At 33.9% G+C, this 15,959-nt stretch overlaps 1 protein-coding gene across 12 annotated transcripts in view; it reads left to right on the top strand.

The window, feature by feature from the left end:
- Window positions 1–15,959, top strand: part of ABCB29 (ABC2 homolog 12) — a 242,590-nt gene that overhangs the window by 49,984 nt on the left and 176,647 nt on the right. For all 12 annotated transcript variants that reach the window (XR_016364404.1, XR_016364400.1, XR_016364402.1 and 9 more), the window contains exon 5: window positions 12,591–12,674. Coding sequence is in view for 6 of the 12 variants with exons in the window: in XM_089828668.1 (XP_089684794.1) it covers window positions 12,591–12,674 (84 nt within the window). In the remaining 6 variants the exon portion in view is untranslated. The remainder of the gene's footprint in view (window positions 1–12,590; window positions 12,675–15,959) is intronic.

Here is a 15,959-nt window from a genome sequence, read left to right as displayed (position 1 = left end):
GAAATGCATAGCCGGGAGAAAGAAAGTACTACAACATATCAAGATAAGTTATCTCTTTTAATTTTTAAATTTAATATTCTAATGAAATATTTTTCATATGATTTATAAATGTTGTTGATTCAACCACAAGTTCAAATTCTTATTTCAGGATCGCTAGATTGATAATCTGAATGACGTGATAGGACACCCTATACATTAAGATCTGTATTGCTTGAGGACAAGCAATTTTGGGAAGGGCGGGCTGTAATGTACCTCAATTTTAAATTTAATTCAAGAAAATAAATAAAAGATAATAAAATTTGTTAAATATAAATAAAATCATAATCTAAATATTAACATAATTATAATATAATATTGTAATTGTATTTTAATATAATATAAATGAATACATAATGATCTTAAAATAAATAACTAGAAACCCAAGTTTGTCATAAGTCCCCTTTCCCTCCGTTTGAATAACATGACAAAGTAAAGAAGCAATAGCAATAGTGAAACTTATAGATGAGTGAAGGCGACAATCTATGTAGAAAACATTGAGTGAATTAATGAGGGACCATCGCATGTGTTAGATCAATCAAAGTATTACGTCCTCATATACCTTTTCTAATAGCTATCGATTATGCTGAGGTTGCATAGTCCATGCAACTATAGGCACGAGTCCTCCACAAGGACATCCCCCTCGATAAATGAGACTGATATACTATATTGATTAGGGAAATAATGACTTGGAAAATTCAAGAGACAATTCTCAGTAAGACGTTGCAAGTATACAAGTTTGTTGCACAAATGTTATCAGGTATTCATAAATTGTGAGTGATAACACCAATCGAGTTGCCATTGCTTGATCACATTGAGGTTATCAATAATTGTTTATAAGTGAATGGTTATTTATCATTAATTGAATTTAGGGATAATATATTTAAGAAACTCGATTATCGTAGTTAGGAATAGACACATTTTAAAGCAGGCATGACTTAGCAACAAGGCACAACTCTTTAAAAATAGAATATATATGAAATCTTAGAGCAACAAATGAGGGAGAAATGAGAACCATGGAAGAGATAACAAGACAGTTATCTTACAATATCCAAAAAACTACATCAGTATGAAGGAGGTAGAAAAGAAAAGCATATAGTATATGACCACCCCATATCAAAGGAGCAGTAAAAGACGATACAGGACTGAACATATTGATAGATGTAAAAAGGATACTCATAGCACGATAAACATTTGTCTTGGCTACAGAGTGAATTTGGATATCTGTAGGGTGACATGGACATATTGGAGACAATTACATAATTCTTTTCTCATTGTTTGGAGTTAATCGCATTCAAGCATTAGTCTAAACAACAACTTAGGCTGCAGGGCCTTATTTTGTCTAATAGAAACTATTCTATCCATATGATAAGAATACGCTTTGCTCATTATTCATCCTTGACCATCTAGTAGAGCATCTATCATTGCGTATTTACTAGACTCATACATACAAATAAGAACTAGAGACCATGCTGCTAGGACTAATCAATTATATTCAACAAAGTAACTCTTTTAGAAATTTATAAGTGACATGTAGACACAAAAAGTAGCACTATAAGAAATAAATGGAAGCTATTTATATGGTTTAAAATTATAATGGAGACAATAACTCAATCATTGTAAGTGATTATAGAACGATAGTAGAATATATGTCTAAGTGCATACTTAAACGTTCCTATTAGAGAGTTTATCTTATTGATACAAATATTGAAGATCAATTCACTCAGCATATACCTAGTTGGCTAATCGAAGACAATAGTAGTATTGATATTAGCCATATAATTGGAATAACTATTGTTTTTGGAATAGAATTATCATTTCAAATTCATAGCAAGAATAGAGAATTCAAGATAATTGTCCCAAATTTCCAAGTTATACGAAAGGGGACATTACACCATTCATACAGGGTTACTCATCTCTCGCACTAGCATGATAGCCATTTATACAAGGATCTCACTTCAATGCAGGAGCACAAAGTTTATGAAATAAGTCATTGGAATCATATGTAAGGCTATGTGAAGCCATTTGTACAACATTTTCAATGTTGTCGGTCCTAGTTTGGTCAAGAATGTCAAATTATGAAAGAATCCTAATAAAGGCTAAAATTGAAGTAAGATGTCTATTAAAGTCTATTTAAGGGTGATTCAAGTGTCCATGCAAATATTTAATAAGTTTGGAGTTAAAATTGCAAAGTTGTCACATTGACATAAAAAGGTTGTAATGCAAAAAGACATAAAATATTGTAAAAGATGCAAGTATGTTGTAAAGGGGAGGATTATTCGTCTAAAAGGTGGTGGGGAATTACAAACAACCAAAAACACTATAAAATCATTGTATCGGTCATTCCAAACATGAATGGAAAGAGGAAGATCATTTTGAATCAATAGGTGTCTTCAAAATTGCTGTTTTGATTAGTGTTAACTGTTTTTATGTTGTTTCCAGGTCTTCTCTAGACCTGTATGGCCTCGAAATATTGTATGAAGTGTATTTTGTTTAAATTAGGATGAATAAGCTTCCTTTTGGTTTTGGTTTGGAGTGATTATGTGCAGAAATGAATAAGTTATGGAAGTTTTGGTACAAGTTGTTTGCAGATCTGAGATTCCATGACTACAGTCAGATTGAAGCATCTGGTACAAACATATTTGGAAAAATCAGGACCTCTAATTATATTCATTGGAAAGATATGTGAATTAACTTTCATTTAATTTTGGTTTGAGTCATTTTAATTGACATTTGTCAAAGTCATGGATAGTTTAAAACTTGTTTTTGAATACCTTCAATGGAGTTGCAGGCAAAGATTTGTGCTTGTATAATGATTTATGCATTGGAAGAATTAATGGCTTATAGATGAAATTGGACTCACAAATGGTTTATTTAAAATTGGTTTTGTGTCATTTGGGTTTGTTTTGTTAAAGATATTGGATGCCATAGGTAGGGTTACATGTTTTACTTCTGGATTATGAAAGTGAAAATGGGTCTAGGTGTATACACCATAACTTATAAATGATTTATTGGATTGAGCTCAGCATTGGATATGCTCTAATAGGTCTAGTTTGGAACAATTCCTCCAAATGGTTTGGCAAGAAAATGTTGGGAACAAAATTATGAATGATAAAATTAGGAATAAAAGTCAGACTATGTCAATGATGAAGTATTGATAAACTTGTTTTGTTTTACCTCATGAGATGAGTCTAATTAATGAAAATTTTTAATGGATGTTGAAGGGATCAATATGGATCCCATTGATTGGTTATTTTATAGGATGCTCTACATCAGATTGGTATCAGAGCTTGAAGATCTTGAGTGGGTGGGTAGAGTGCCAAGGGAGGCAATTGTAATGTTCCTTTCCAGCAATAACCAAGGGCATCCTTTCTCCGCTCCAAAACTTCACCTTTGGAATTTCAACTTCTATTAGGCTTGGAGGTGAAACCGGTGTTCATACGGGTGATAAGAGGATAGAGGTTGTACGGTGGCCACAATAGGGGCCATACGATGGCAACATGCAAGGCCATACGGTTGGGGATGCTAGCCGTACAGTGACAACCAAGCAGGGCCGTACAATGGAAATAGAAGGCTATACGGTTGGTGATATAGGCAGTATGGTTGGTGGAAGGCTGTATGATAATCGGAGAATGTGATCGAGGGTCCGTACGGTGTGACAAAAGGATGCCGTATTGTGATGGTAGATGACCCGTACGGTGAGGGATTAAATATGCCGCACATGACGAAGGTGATGCAGTACATCGTTGAACTTCAAATACGCTCAAGCTATGTCCTCTAGAATGGATTGACAACAAAAGGAAATTGTACAAAGAGATTCCACAAAACACAGATATATATATATATATATATATATATATATATATGTATATATATATTCCAGACTAAAATAGTGTTCTAGACTTGCCAGATGCGAAGCAAAGTAATGCAATGCGGAATAGGATGAGGGTTGAATCCCACCGAAACCGGAGAAGCCAAGTAGGGAAGATCTTTCACTTCCGAAATGGCGAACAATATAGAACTCCAACAGGAATTTGCAGTACAAAGAAATAATCCAAATCACATACCAAGTACTACCTATGTGCCATGCTTAAATACCCTTTGGAGAAACTTTCTGAGGGTTTATAAAGATAGCCGACAGTCACACCTACCTACGGAAACAATTAAATAAAAATCGGTTCGAGATATACTAAATCAATCAGAACCACAAATACAAATATTATTAACTTGGGCCCCATATTAATTAATTAGAGTAACTAACTAAAGGTCCTTTTTTTAGATTATTCAAATTCTAGGACCAATTTATTAATTAATTAAATTAAATTATTACATTGAAATTTGGGGACATGACAACAATCCACACCGGGACCTTGAAGATTTGGTTTTGATGTGTCGATGAGTTTTTGGTTGTAGGTGCTCATCCGTCTTGTTGCAAAAGGAAGTTGTTGTGTTGTTGTGTAGGAAGATATGGAAATTTTGTTAGAGCCATATGAAGGTCCAATGAATGCCAAAAGACTAGGGAAAAGAGGAAGGATGAGACTCCTAGGTGAGGCACATGAGAGATTTGTTTTTGGTGAAGTTGAAGCAACAACGGTAAAGGTGGATCTTTGACAGATAGGGCACCGTGGAGCTGCAACCATTAATGCTCCATTGACAAGAGTATTTGAGAAGCTTATTTTGAGGATAGTCCTGTGTCCTTAAAGGAAAAGATAATGGTGATAAAGGCATGAAGAGGCAAACGAAAATGAAGGTAAAGGTGAAGATTTTTGGTCTAATTTTTTCTTGTAGGTTATTGGTTCCATGTTTCCAAGAGACTTGGAAATTTTTTAAGGTTAGGAGTATGGTGCAGGAGCACAAAGTTTATGAAATAAGTCATTTGAATCATATGTAAGGCTATGTGAAGCTATTTGTACAATATTTACAATGTTGTCAATTCTAGTTTGGTCAAGAAGGTCAAATTATGAAAGAATGTCTAATAAAGGCTAAAATTGATGTAAAATGTCTATTAAAGTCCATTTAAGGGTGATTCAAGTGTCCATGCAAATATTTATTTAGTTTGGAGTTAAAATTGTAAAGTTGTCACATTGACATAAAAAGGCTGTAATGCAAAAAGGCATAAAATATTGTAAAAGATGCAAGTATGTAGTAAAAGGGAGGGTTATTTCTCGAAAAGGTGGTTGGGAAGTTACAAACCACCACAAACACAATAAAATCATTGTATCGGTCATTCCAAACATGAATGGAAAGAGGAAAATCATTTTGAATCAATTGGTGTCTTCAAAACTTGCTGGTTTTGATTGGTGTTAATTGTTTTTATGTTGTTTCTAAGTCTTATATGGACCTATACGGCCTGAAAATGTTGTACAAAGTGTATTTTGTTTAAATTAGGACGAATAAGCTTCCTTTTGGATTTGGTTAGGAATGATTATACAGAGAAATGAATAAGTTATGGAAGTTTTGGTACAAGTTGTTTGGAGATCTGAGATTCCCATGTAATTGATCCTTTGTTATTTTGTCCAGATCTTTCCTATCTTCAATTGCAAACACCTTAGAACCAAATCTCATTGGTAAGGATCTCAAAATATTTTCCACCACAAACTGTTCCTCTACGTCTTCATCGAGAGCTTTCATTGAATTGACTACTTCATCTGCATGACAAAGGGACGAAGTTATGTCTTCGCCATCCTTTATCTTAAGGCTTTCTAATGTGCTTTGGTGGGTTTGTTGTTTAACTTTCTTTACATTGTTAGCTTCTTCATAAATATTTTTCAACTTGTCTCATATCTCCTTTGCAGTTTTAAAATGCATAACTTTTGTGAACTCCGAGTTGACTAGATTACATAAAATGACATGTTTTACTTTGGCATTATTTTCACTTCTCTTCTTTCTGGCTGAATTTTTTGGTGGTGTTGCTAGAGGTAATAAATAACCTTCTAGCACTGATTGCAAAAACATCAAATCCCATAGCATTTAACTAAGCTTCCATCTTTATACTCTAGAATGCATAATTTGTCCCATCAAAGTTTGGTGTCTTATTTTGAAAATTATGGGCCATTTGTGCTCTTTAGATCTACCTTCAAGTTTTTAGGCTTTATAGAAGGAACCCACTTTGATAACAATGGAAGAGAACATGATTATACTGAGAGGGGAAGGTGAGTGTTGAGTCAGTATAAGAATAAATTTTGATAGTAAAAACTTTATTTAAACAATTATGCACATGAACACAATGACACAATATTTACATAGAGACACAATGTGGGAGAAAACCATGACAAAATAATTTCTTTTTATATTAACTTGATCTTTTACAATGGTTTGCTAGCACCAACCTACTAGAGGCTGCAACCTCTATGTTTATGAGCACCAACCCAGTGGAAGCACCAACTCCCACACTTCGTAGGCATCGACCTACTGGAAGCACCAACCCTCACTACTGTCTTCGTGAGCACCAACAACCCACTATACACAAACTACTTTTGTACTTTATCAATGTTGCTTGCTAAATTGATGGTGGATACTTTTATTGCACTCTTTTTTCTTCTTAGCTTTATATGAATTTATACACTCTTCTCTCTTCCTAAAGTCAACTAATAACACATTTCTTTACTTTTTATATATTAGATTAAATCTTATTATATAATATCTTCCATTCACACTTTCATTGTGCTGTGTCTATATATATATATCAGATTAAAAGATGAAATAAATATATTTAATTCTCTGTCCCCTTATTTTTCTTCTCAACTATTGACTTATAATTGCAAATGATGTATTCTCCATTTATATAATAGAACATCTCTTTGAAATGAAGTGTCTCTTCATTTCCAATGCATAAGTTTATTTTCTCTTATTACAATCTTAATTTAATCACACCCTTTAGTAATATAATTTTTAGTTATTTTTGTTTGCAGTGTTAATTATTTTCAAACTTAATTGCTCCCAACCCCACTGTTATTCATACCTTCCTTAGCGGGCTTGCGATGGATATTATTAACCTTTTTTGTCAGTCTCCTTGCTTTACTGTCTTGAATATATTCTATGTACCTCTAATGTAGGTCAACAGTGTTCTAGACTCACATGGTGTAATAACCCTGCTTGGCTATAGCTTTTATAAATACTAATATTTCTGACTTTTGACATTATGTCATAACATTTAGCATACAATGCCAATACTACTGAAAAGAACTCCAAGGCTGACTAAATCACATTCACCAAGATTAGACAATTTTTGAGCAACACTGATGATGACCAAGCTCAATTCAATGGCAATGATAGATTTGCATTTGATATACCATGCCATGTAACTTAAAAAAAAAAACCAAACTACTCCATATTTATCTCTCACTTCAATTTACATCAGCATTGAATCAAATTACATCTTAGAATTTCACACACTTTCTTCCAAGAAATAGTAATGATAGAATGGAAGATGCAAAACTTAAGAAATTGATCCACAATACCTCAGCTGCAGGATCAATGCTCAATTCTAAAACTCCAAAACCTTAGCCAGATGCTTCAATAAGTATATAATAATCAAGACTATTCTCCTTAGCTACAACAAATACAGTAGGAGATGTTGGCCAATTGCATACTTCAGCACAATTGCCAAGAACTTCTCAGACTCAACCCTTATACTTCAGCAAGGGCAACAAAATATCAAAACTCAGAAGAAGCCACAAAGGCATCAAAAGCAAATAAAACATCCAAGCGTACTTTTCTCAACAAATGGGTTTGTATTTATAACCTCCAGATGCCCTTTTTGTTGCCAAAATGTAACTTCACTCAAGAAGCTTCACCACACAACATTAATTAGAAGCTTTCATTGTTGTCGGTAAAATCTATATTGTATAGCCGACGGGTAGATTAGAACCGAAAGGTTGCATGACGGTTGAGTTACCCCTTCGGACAGATATATGTATTTGAACAAAAAGCAAACATTTGGCATCAATCATCATTGTAATCCATCATATCGAATATTGTAGTATCTTCTGCATGCATGCGAATAATAAAAGGAATACTTGTGTGTTACATGTTCTTGTCTATTGTCAGAATGCATTAATAAACCATTTACACTATACGGTAAACATCCATTAGATTCTTTCACTTGACTTGGCTTAACTAATTAATAAATGGCTCTTTGCAATGATAACTCTCAAGTGAAATTATAAAGTTAAATTATAGCATTATAATAAGTCATTTAATAAATTAATAATAATTTGGCCCCTAAAAATATAATAACTCCCAAAATACTCATCATTTCAATCTGTCGTTTGAAATAAGAGTTATTATTTCTCCATGTGTCCAAATGCACTTTCCAAAAATAGAAAGGGTCCATCTCAATCAACACCCAGCTTACCACAAATAGTAAGTACACAAAACTAAGCCCATACGAAGTCCAATCTGAGCCAAACGAAGAACAACCTATAGCTTACTGAATTGTGGAGAAGATAAGACCTTCCTAAGTCAAGCCACTGCCTCAAAAGACCCTCTATCCACAATAATTAGCCTACTAGGATCACAATAATAGGCTAATCCCTAAAACTTTGATACTGGCAGAAATGGGGACATTACACGTGGATTGTTCATCATCAAAACCAACAGTGCATCTGTATCAAGTCTTAACATTCATTGTTGTATGCACTTGATGATGATCTCCTTTCATCATGATTCACTAGGTGATGATTATTATTGTCATTGACTCTTTATTGTTCATTGGAACCCTCAGCATTTTTGTTTTGCCCAATTTGTATCTTGTCCACCTTTTCTATAACAATTCAATCACTTTGCGATACCCTTTGTTTTCTATAAATCTCAGTATTATCTGGTCTTTTCATCTTTAATGGTACTACACTCCTATTTGGATATATTTTGTTGTTGTTCCATAAGTGTTGAGTCTGAAAAAAGGTTTTGTCTTATGTGGCTACATCAAACTGATTAGGATGAATATATTCTTTCTCTGTAAGTAGCTTGTATCTCTTTTAAAGTCCACATACTTTCTATGTCTATTGTCTCAAATAAGAATTGGATCCAAACAATACTTTCCATATATCAACCCTATAATGGAACGAGGAGGCTCAATGTATATTCATGAGACTATTTTTTCACTTTATAAATGCTATGGTCCATGGAGTTTTTGGGATGGGGACGTTTTAGGGGACAGGAACGTGTTTTCGGTACGGGTACAGGTCAAAGTCAAAATTTAGGGGACGGGACCTCAGGGGACGATGATTAAAAAAATAGAAGATTTTTTATATATAGAGACAGAATTTAAATATGCATATCATAACATTGATAAACCATTCCCCATAGACATTTTATAAGATCAATACATGGAATATTATCAAATGACAAATACTAAGTACTTCCATTATAACAATATCACATACATATATAGCAAAAATCAAAATACCTAAAGGCTCCAAGTATCATGCATGGAATTAGAATGAAATAGAGAGTAGTCCAACTAAAATAGTTAATAAATGCTAAATGCAATCTTTCCTCACTAAACACAATCTTTCCTCATTGCTGCTATTGCTCTTATGTTTTTTTTCCTTCCTCTTAGCAAGTATGTCAAATCTAAAAATGAGTAGAAGAGTTAGTGTTTTAATGGACCAAATATGGTTTGCATATTTTTATTATATCTTTAAGATGACTAGGGTCCCGTGTGGACAACAAAATTTTAAAAAAAAATGATTTTTTGGGGGTGTTTTGCCTTTACCAGATTGGCTGGAAAAAAGGGGATGGCCAGCAGTTTCGGGGATGGAAAATAGTTTCAGGGATGGAAAAACCGTGCCCGGTACTACTGGCCGTCCCCAAGTTTCTTGCCAAAAAAAATGGGCTGTTTTTGGGACGTTTCTGAATTTACCAAAAAGGGGACGACTTAGGGGACAACAAAAGTCCATCCCTGCGTCTCTAATACAGGTATGACCCCAAAATCATAGGGGACGCGTCCTCGTGGAACACTAAACGTGAATTGTTGTAAAGACTTTGAATTGTCTTGTTGAAAAGCTGATGAAGGAAAGATGTTAGTTTTTTTGTGTTTTGAATGTTTGCGCTTTTTTTTGGATTTTTTCAAATGTAAATAAAGATAAGTGAAATGCAATGCCAGGAAATAACTCACAAACATATAACAGCCTCTTACTAATGCAATTCTGATTGTCTACATAACAAATGACAACTGGAAATTGAAGTTTCATAAACTTAATGCATTTACAATCAAACCTGGATAATATGTAGAGTACGTAGGCCAAATTTTCCTAACAACCACTCCAAAACCCCAACGTGCCTCACAACAGTCATTGATAATTTCCTTTAGCAGCCATGATAGACGGAGTTAGTACATGTGCCGCCTTCAATACTGATCGCAGCCTCCACTAATGGCTGCGTAGGCGCCTAATTATGCAATGTGGCCTCCAAAAATCTGATTGCAGGCCCTTGGATATCCAACACAGGCCACTAAACATTCAATGCAGGCTTCTAAACATTCGACGCATGCCTTAAATATGGTCATGCAGGCCTACAGGATCTGTATGCAGCCCAAACAATCACAAATGCTTCCTATCTAGGGACTTAAGCCTCTCAGCAAATCAGCTCTATCGCAACTAGGAAACACAAGGATGTAAGATGCAGCCTCGATTCAAATTCTTTCATCAATTAGATCCCTAACTTTCAACTAACAACTTGCACAAATCAAGTCCTCAATTACACTGATCACAGATGAGAAGTATTTTCAATTTGCTTCACCTCACCAACAAATTGCCACATAAATCACCTTTCTGAAACCCTCACCAAATATCAAAGCATAAAGAATTATTTGGATACATCAGATATAATAACTAGCCACAATCCAGTTCACTTCAATAGTGAATTGGAATTCACAACTCAATCTTTAGAAACCTTAGATCAAACACCCTTATACCTCAGCAAGGGAATTGAAATCACCAAACTTAGAAACCCTCACAAAAGACAATAAAAAACAAATAGAGAATTGGATTATTTTCTCTCACAAATGGGTTCATATTTATAACACAAATTGGCACTTCTTCACACTTTTCACTTAAGAAGCTTCATCTTCACAATTCCATTTTATAACGTTAAATAACAATAAGTGCCTTTATAATAATGAAGTCTCATTAATTAATAAATATGAACCTATCAATTAAATAACTCAATCGAATGTAGACGATGACCAACTACCACTACCACCAACTGCACTACTAAATATGGCAATTGCCCAAACTAGACTTACTAAAAATAGCAAGTCCACAACTGAGACCCTCAAATCTCACTGTCAGTTCATGAGGGTCGTGATGATGAACTGACCTAGCCATTGCGGGAAGTTGCTAGAAACGGGGACATTACAATTGCAGCAATATTAACTATAATTTCTACAGCACCAATACTTTAGAATCTGCTTTCAATATTTTTAGAGTTCCTCCAATGTTTGCTGGCCCATACTTCAGACTTCCCTCTGTCTTTGCTCAATCAATGAATGAATCCTCAATAATGAAATTGCCAATAATCAGGCTTCTATATGTAATTGTTCTCTTTTACTTATCCATGATATGGATGTGTCCATTGCTGCTATATTTTGTTTTTCATCAACCAACTTCTTGTATTGTTGATTAGTAATCATAATCTATTATAGATTCCTCCTCCTCGGATGCGCACTATCTTCAGTATATGGTATGCTCAATCACTGTTATACATAGTCTTTTCTTGTTACTGTAATCTTTATATGAACTCCATCATACTTCATTATATATACTCCATTTATATTTTAATTCAAGTTAATGTGTGTATGTTTTAGTCATCTTCTGCAACGCCTCTAATATAAATGCTTATTATACTTCTTGAGATTACTGCTTGTTTGCATCTCCTTGTCACGTCTGGTGCTTTTATAGCATTTCTACAATATGGATATTGATTACTTCAATGCAGATAGTAAACTTGCTAAGTAAATCTTTGATATTAATGACAACATTCTAATTGTACCTTTGAAATCAATGAGAATATCTCAACAATGTCTGTACAATTTGATATACTCATTGGCATGCTGTTAGCTTTTAAAGCTACTTGAACTGTAGCCAACGATTGTTTGCTCTAAATATATGGGCATGCTTAGTAATTGGTCTTAACTGTGGGGTCATTAGAATATTGTTGTGGTCATGTAAAAATGTTTCCGTGAGGTTGGAAAAATGCTCTGTTAATTTTATAATTATCATTAATGTTATGTTATGCTAAAGGGATAATAAGCGTCAGTACCTAACTAGTAGTGAATCAGTGCAGTAGGTTAGAAGCAAGGAAACTTCATGCTCTCAAATTAACTTGTATAGTGAATCTACATAATATTGAAATATTGGTTATTTCATCATTGAATTTCACATTCCTTTCACTTGTAGCTATAACCAATGTGTTCACCAAACATATAAGATTATAGGATAAATCATCAATGTTCTTTTCAATTTTTTGATTTCTCTGTGCAAATAACTGAATTCCAGAATTATAGAAAATGAAACTCAGTCAAACGTTTGATCCCTGTTGCAATATACCAGGCGATTGGGAAAGCATACAATGAGCTCAAGCAGGGTGAACCAGCCATTGAACGCCTATTTGAGTTGACAACATTTGGTCCACAGGTATAAATTTGGTTGTGGTTTGAATGTCATACATTTTTTATGAACTTATGAGCATTAAAACACATTAATACTTAATATTTATATTGAAGTTCCTTCTTGCAATGATATCATGTGGAATTTATTTTTTTATGGAGAAGTTGGCTCATGTGAGATTAACGAAGTTACCATAGTGTTAAAACTCCGTGAATACTTTATCAATTTGAAGTGCTTGTGAGTGCAATGTCCCTAACAATGCTCTTTTGATTTTTGCAAATTTCAAAATTAACAATGCATGAATACTTAAAACCTTTTGATCACATAGATCTCAATGTGTGCAAGGCAAGAGCATAGAGTGAAAGGATTAGAATAACATTAGAATATTATGCACATTTTCTGGAAGCCCCATAATTCAATATTTGCAAATGATTACAAAAATCTAGAAGTATGACACGCAATATCATGACGGCAAGGCTTTCAGATTTTTTATAGATGTAACTGAGAATGATTGAATCTAGTTCAGACAGTGAGCCTTCAAGAACATTTACAAAATCCCGTATCTGTTGGGGAACCCCTTAGATTAATAGTGGAACAAATTTCTGGAAATAAAACTGATTCACTAATATTGTGATAGCAAAGCCTTCTAGACATAAAATATTGAAGTCAACCATAGATTTATATCATTTTTGTAATGTTCCCCAATTGGAACTCTACAAAATATACAATCTTCTGTGCTTTTTAAGTGCTAGAAATAAGAGTGGAGCTAGATCAACAAACTCATATGAAACTAAATGTTCATATCAACCCCTTAGGTATTTTCTAAAAGGAAATGCAGATAACCACAACAGACTATACCAGTTGAAAAATCCTTCTCATATCATATAATTCAGACATTAACAATTTCTGCATTTTGGTAAACAATGTTAATCAACAACAAATTGAGATTATAGCGCCCTCATGACATGTAGAGGCATAACCTGCAACACAAACAATTTGCAACATAAATAATTTTGTCATCCTTATTTCATATTTTTAACTTACAAATATAGAGAGTGTGGAATGGCTGGGTATAAAATGTCACTCCTGTTCATGCTGTAGCAGCTCAACTCCTTTGCCACTAGTAAAGATATGCACTTCAAAATGATATGGGGAATGTCTAGCTTTTAGCACCATTGTCACACATGTAGTAGCCCTGCGAATAATTTCAGAATAGTGCCACTGACATATGAAGGTTGACAGACAGGTTATGAATTCCTTTATGACCTCTGCAACAATCTCCTTGTGTGATCATCCTTTAATGATGTGTAGATAACAAAGCTATGATGAGACTATAAATTGACATGGCTCATAAAATCAACATCAATAGCAGAAAAACATTTGAACATCTTTGAGAATCAGTGACAAATAAATTCACAACTTTGAAATGAGCAATGGATGTTAAAGACAACTCAATGTATCACTCTAGATGAAATAATGTGATCAACTACAGATAATTCTGAAAACCAGCATTGTTGACGATTTGCTTGCAAACACAAGTTGCCCAAGTCTGAAACTTGGATGCGAACATCAAATTCATCTCATATGCAACACTTTTGTGGAGATGCTTTGGAAGGAGATGAGGATTTTTTTTCCCGAATCCAGTGATGGAATTCCTAGATCATTTTTTGTCCTCCACTATATTTGAAATGCCACAGCCTCATTCTTGGTTATGAAAATTGAACACAATGCTAAAACTCTTGGAAGTTTGATTACATAATGAAGCCCAGATGTCTCAAAAGGAATCCAAGGGCCAGCTTATAGAGCTATTGCAATTGGGCCTTGAGTAAAATACTCTCCTAAAGTATTTAAAAAAAATTCTTATTGTCAAGTGTATAAAAACAAATTTTATTTTAATAATAATAGTAATATAATAGTAGTAATTGCCCCTTAAAATAAAAATTACTAGGCCCAATATCCAAGTATATTATTTCGATCATTCTCTTTCTTTACCATTCAGCGAATGGGAAGTAAACTGTTCTCTATCAATCTATTTCTGTAAAGGGACATGATGTCTTCTGACAAAGAGTTATGTAAATGACAAGTAGTGAAATAAATATGCTATAGTTATCTATGTAATAAATAGTTATGTTTTGTAATTGTGTTGTTATTTCCCTACTAGTTGTTAGTTGTTATTGACAGTTGGTAGCCTAAACCAACATGGTCTACTATATATGTGTACTTGTTATTCATATTTGGGGACTGCTCATATGATATGTGTTGTGTTGCGTGTGCACATGTGCGCGCGCACACACACACACTCTCCATTGCAAATGGGGATTTCCCCTTTTTTTGTTTTGTTCTTTAGCTTTATATTTAGCTTAGTTGTTCTTAGTTGGTTAGCATTTTTTTGGTTTACTAGTCCTTTGGATCTCAGGGAATGGGTGGGCCAAGTAACAAATTAATGCATTGAGATGATGTTTATTGAGAAACTTTCCTAATAAGTATGAAGCTGTAAAAGTTTTGAAAATAAGGAGTGTTGAAGTTGGGAATAGAAACATCCTGTCAAGAAGGTATGCTTCGAATCAAAAGAAGCTTAATTTGTTTTGTCTCAAATTTCCCAATGGCTTCCCTAGAACCACAGTTCGTGTGGGAATACATCAAGCAGTTTGATCCAAAAAAAAAGGAAAAAGAAAGAAAATCTCAGTTAAAGATTCTTCAAGGAAAGTTGTTTTGAGTTTACATCCGGACATCATTAAGAAGGTTTACTAAGTGTCGAAAACTCCAAATTGTGTGAATCTGACAAAGGAGAATTTAGAACAACTATAGAACGAGAAAAGCTTGATTACATTGAGTTTACAAATGGCAACTGGCAATTCACCAAAGAGAATTTGAGGCTATCAAAAGATGCAATGCCACAGTTATCAAGGTGAATGAAATGAAACAAAATACATGAACTCCTTATTCTGCGATCATCCACAAGTGCATCACCAAGTACAAGGCATTTGGTGATAATCTACAAATTGATTCATTCATGTAATGTCCCTGCTTTTGGCAAGTCTATGTAGTTGATGGAGTTAGCTCATCATAGCGACTCTTGTGAGCTGATAGGGTGTTTTTGGGGGTCCCAGTTGTGGACTTAAAAGTCTATTTTTAGTAGTGCAGTGGGTGGCTTTGGCAGTTGGTCGTCACCTGCAGTAAATAATTTTAATAATAGCATGAACTCTTATTTATTTAATAATTACAAGTTGCATTATTATAATGATATTTATGTTATTATAATAATGACATTAAGAGATATTTTTAAAAAGTATGTTGGAAAGTTTCAAGTGT

Source organism: Cupressus sempervirens, chromosome 5 (assembly GCF_028749045.1).
Source record: "Cupressus sempervirens isolate cs-2001-9-10 chromosome 5, ASM2874904v1, whole genome shotgun sequence".
Taxonomy (NCBI): Eukaryota; Viridiplantae; Streptophyta; class Pinopsida; order Cupressales; family Cupressaceae; genus Cupressus; species Cupressus sempervirens.
The sequence above is the reverse complement of the archived record's forward strand: the minus strand, read 5'-3'. Positions and strand labels throughout refer to the sequence as shown.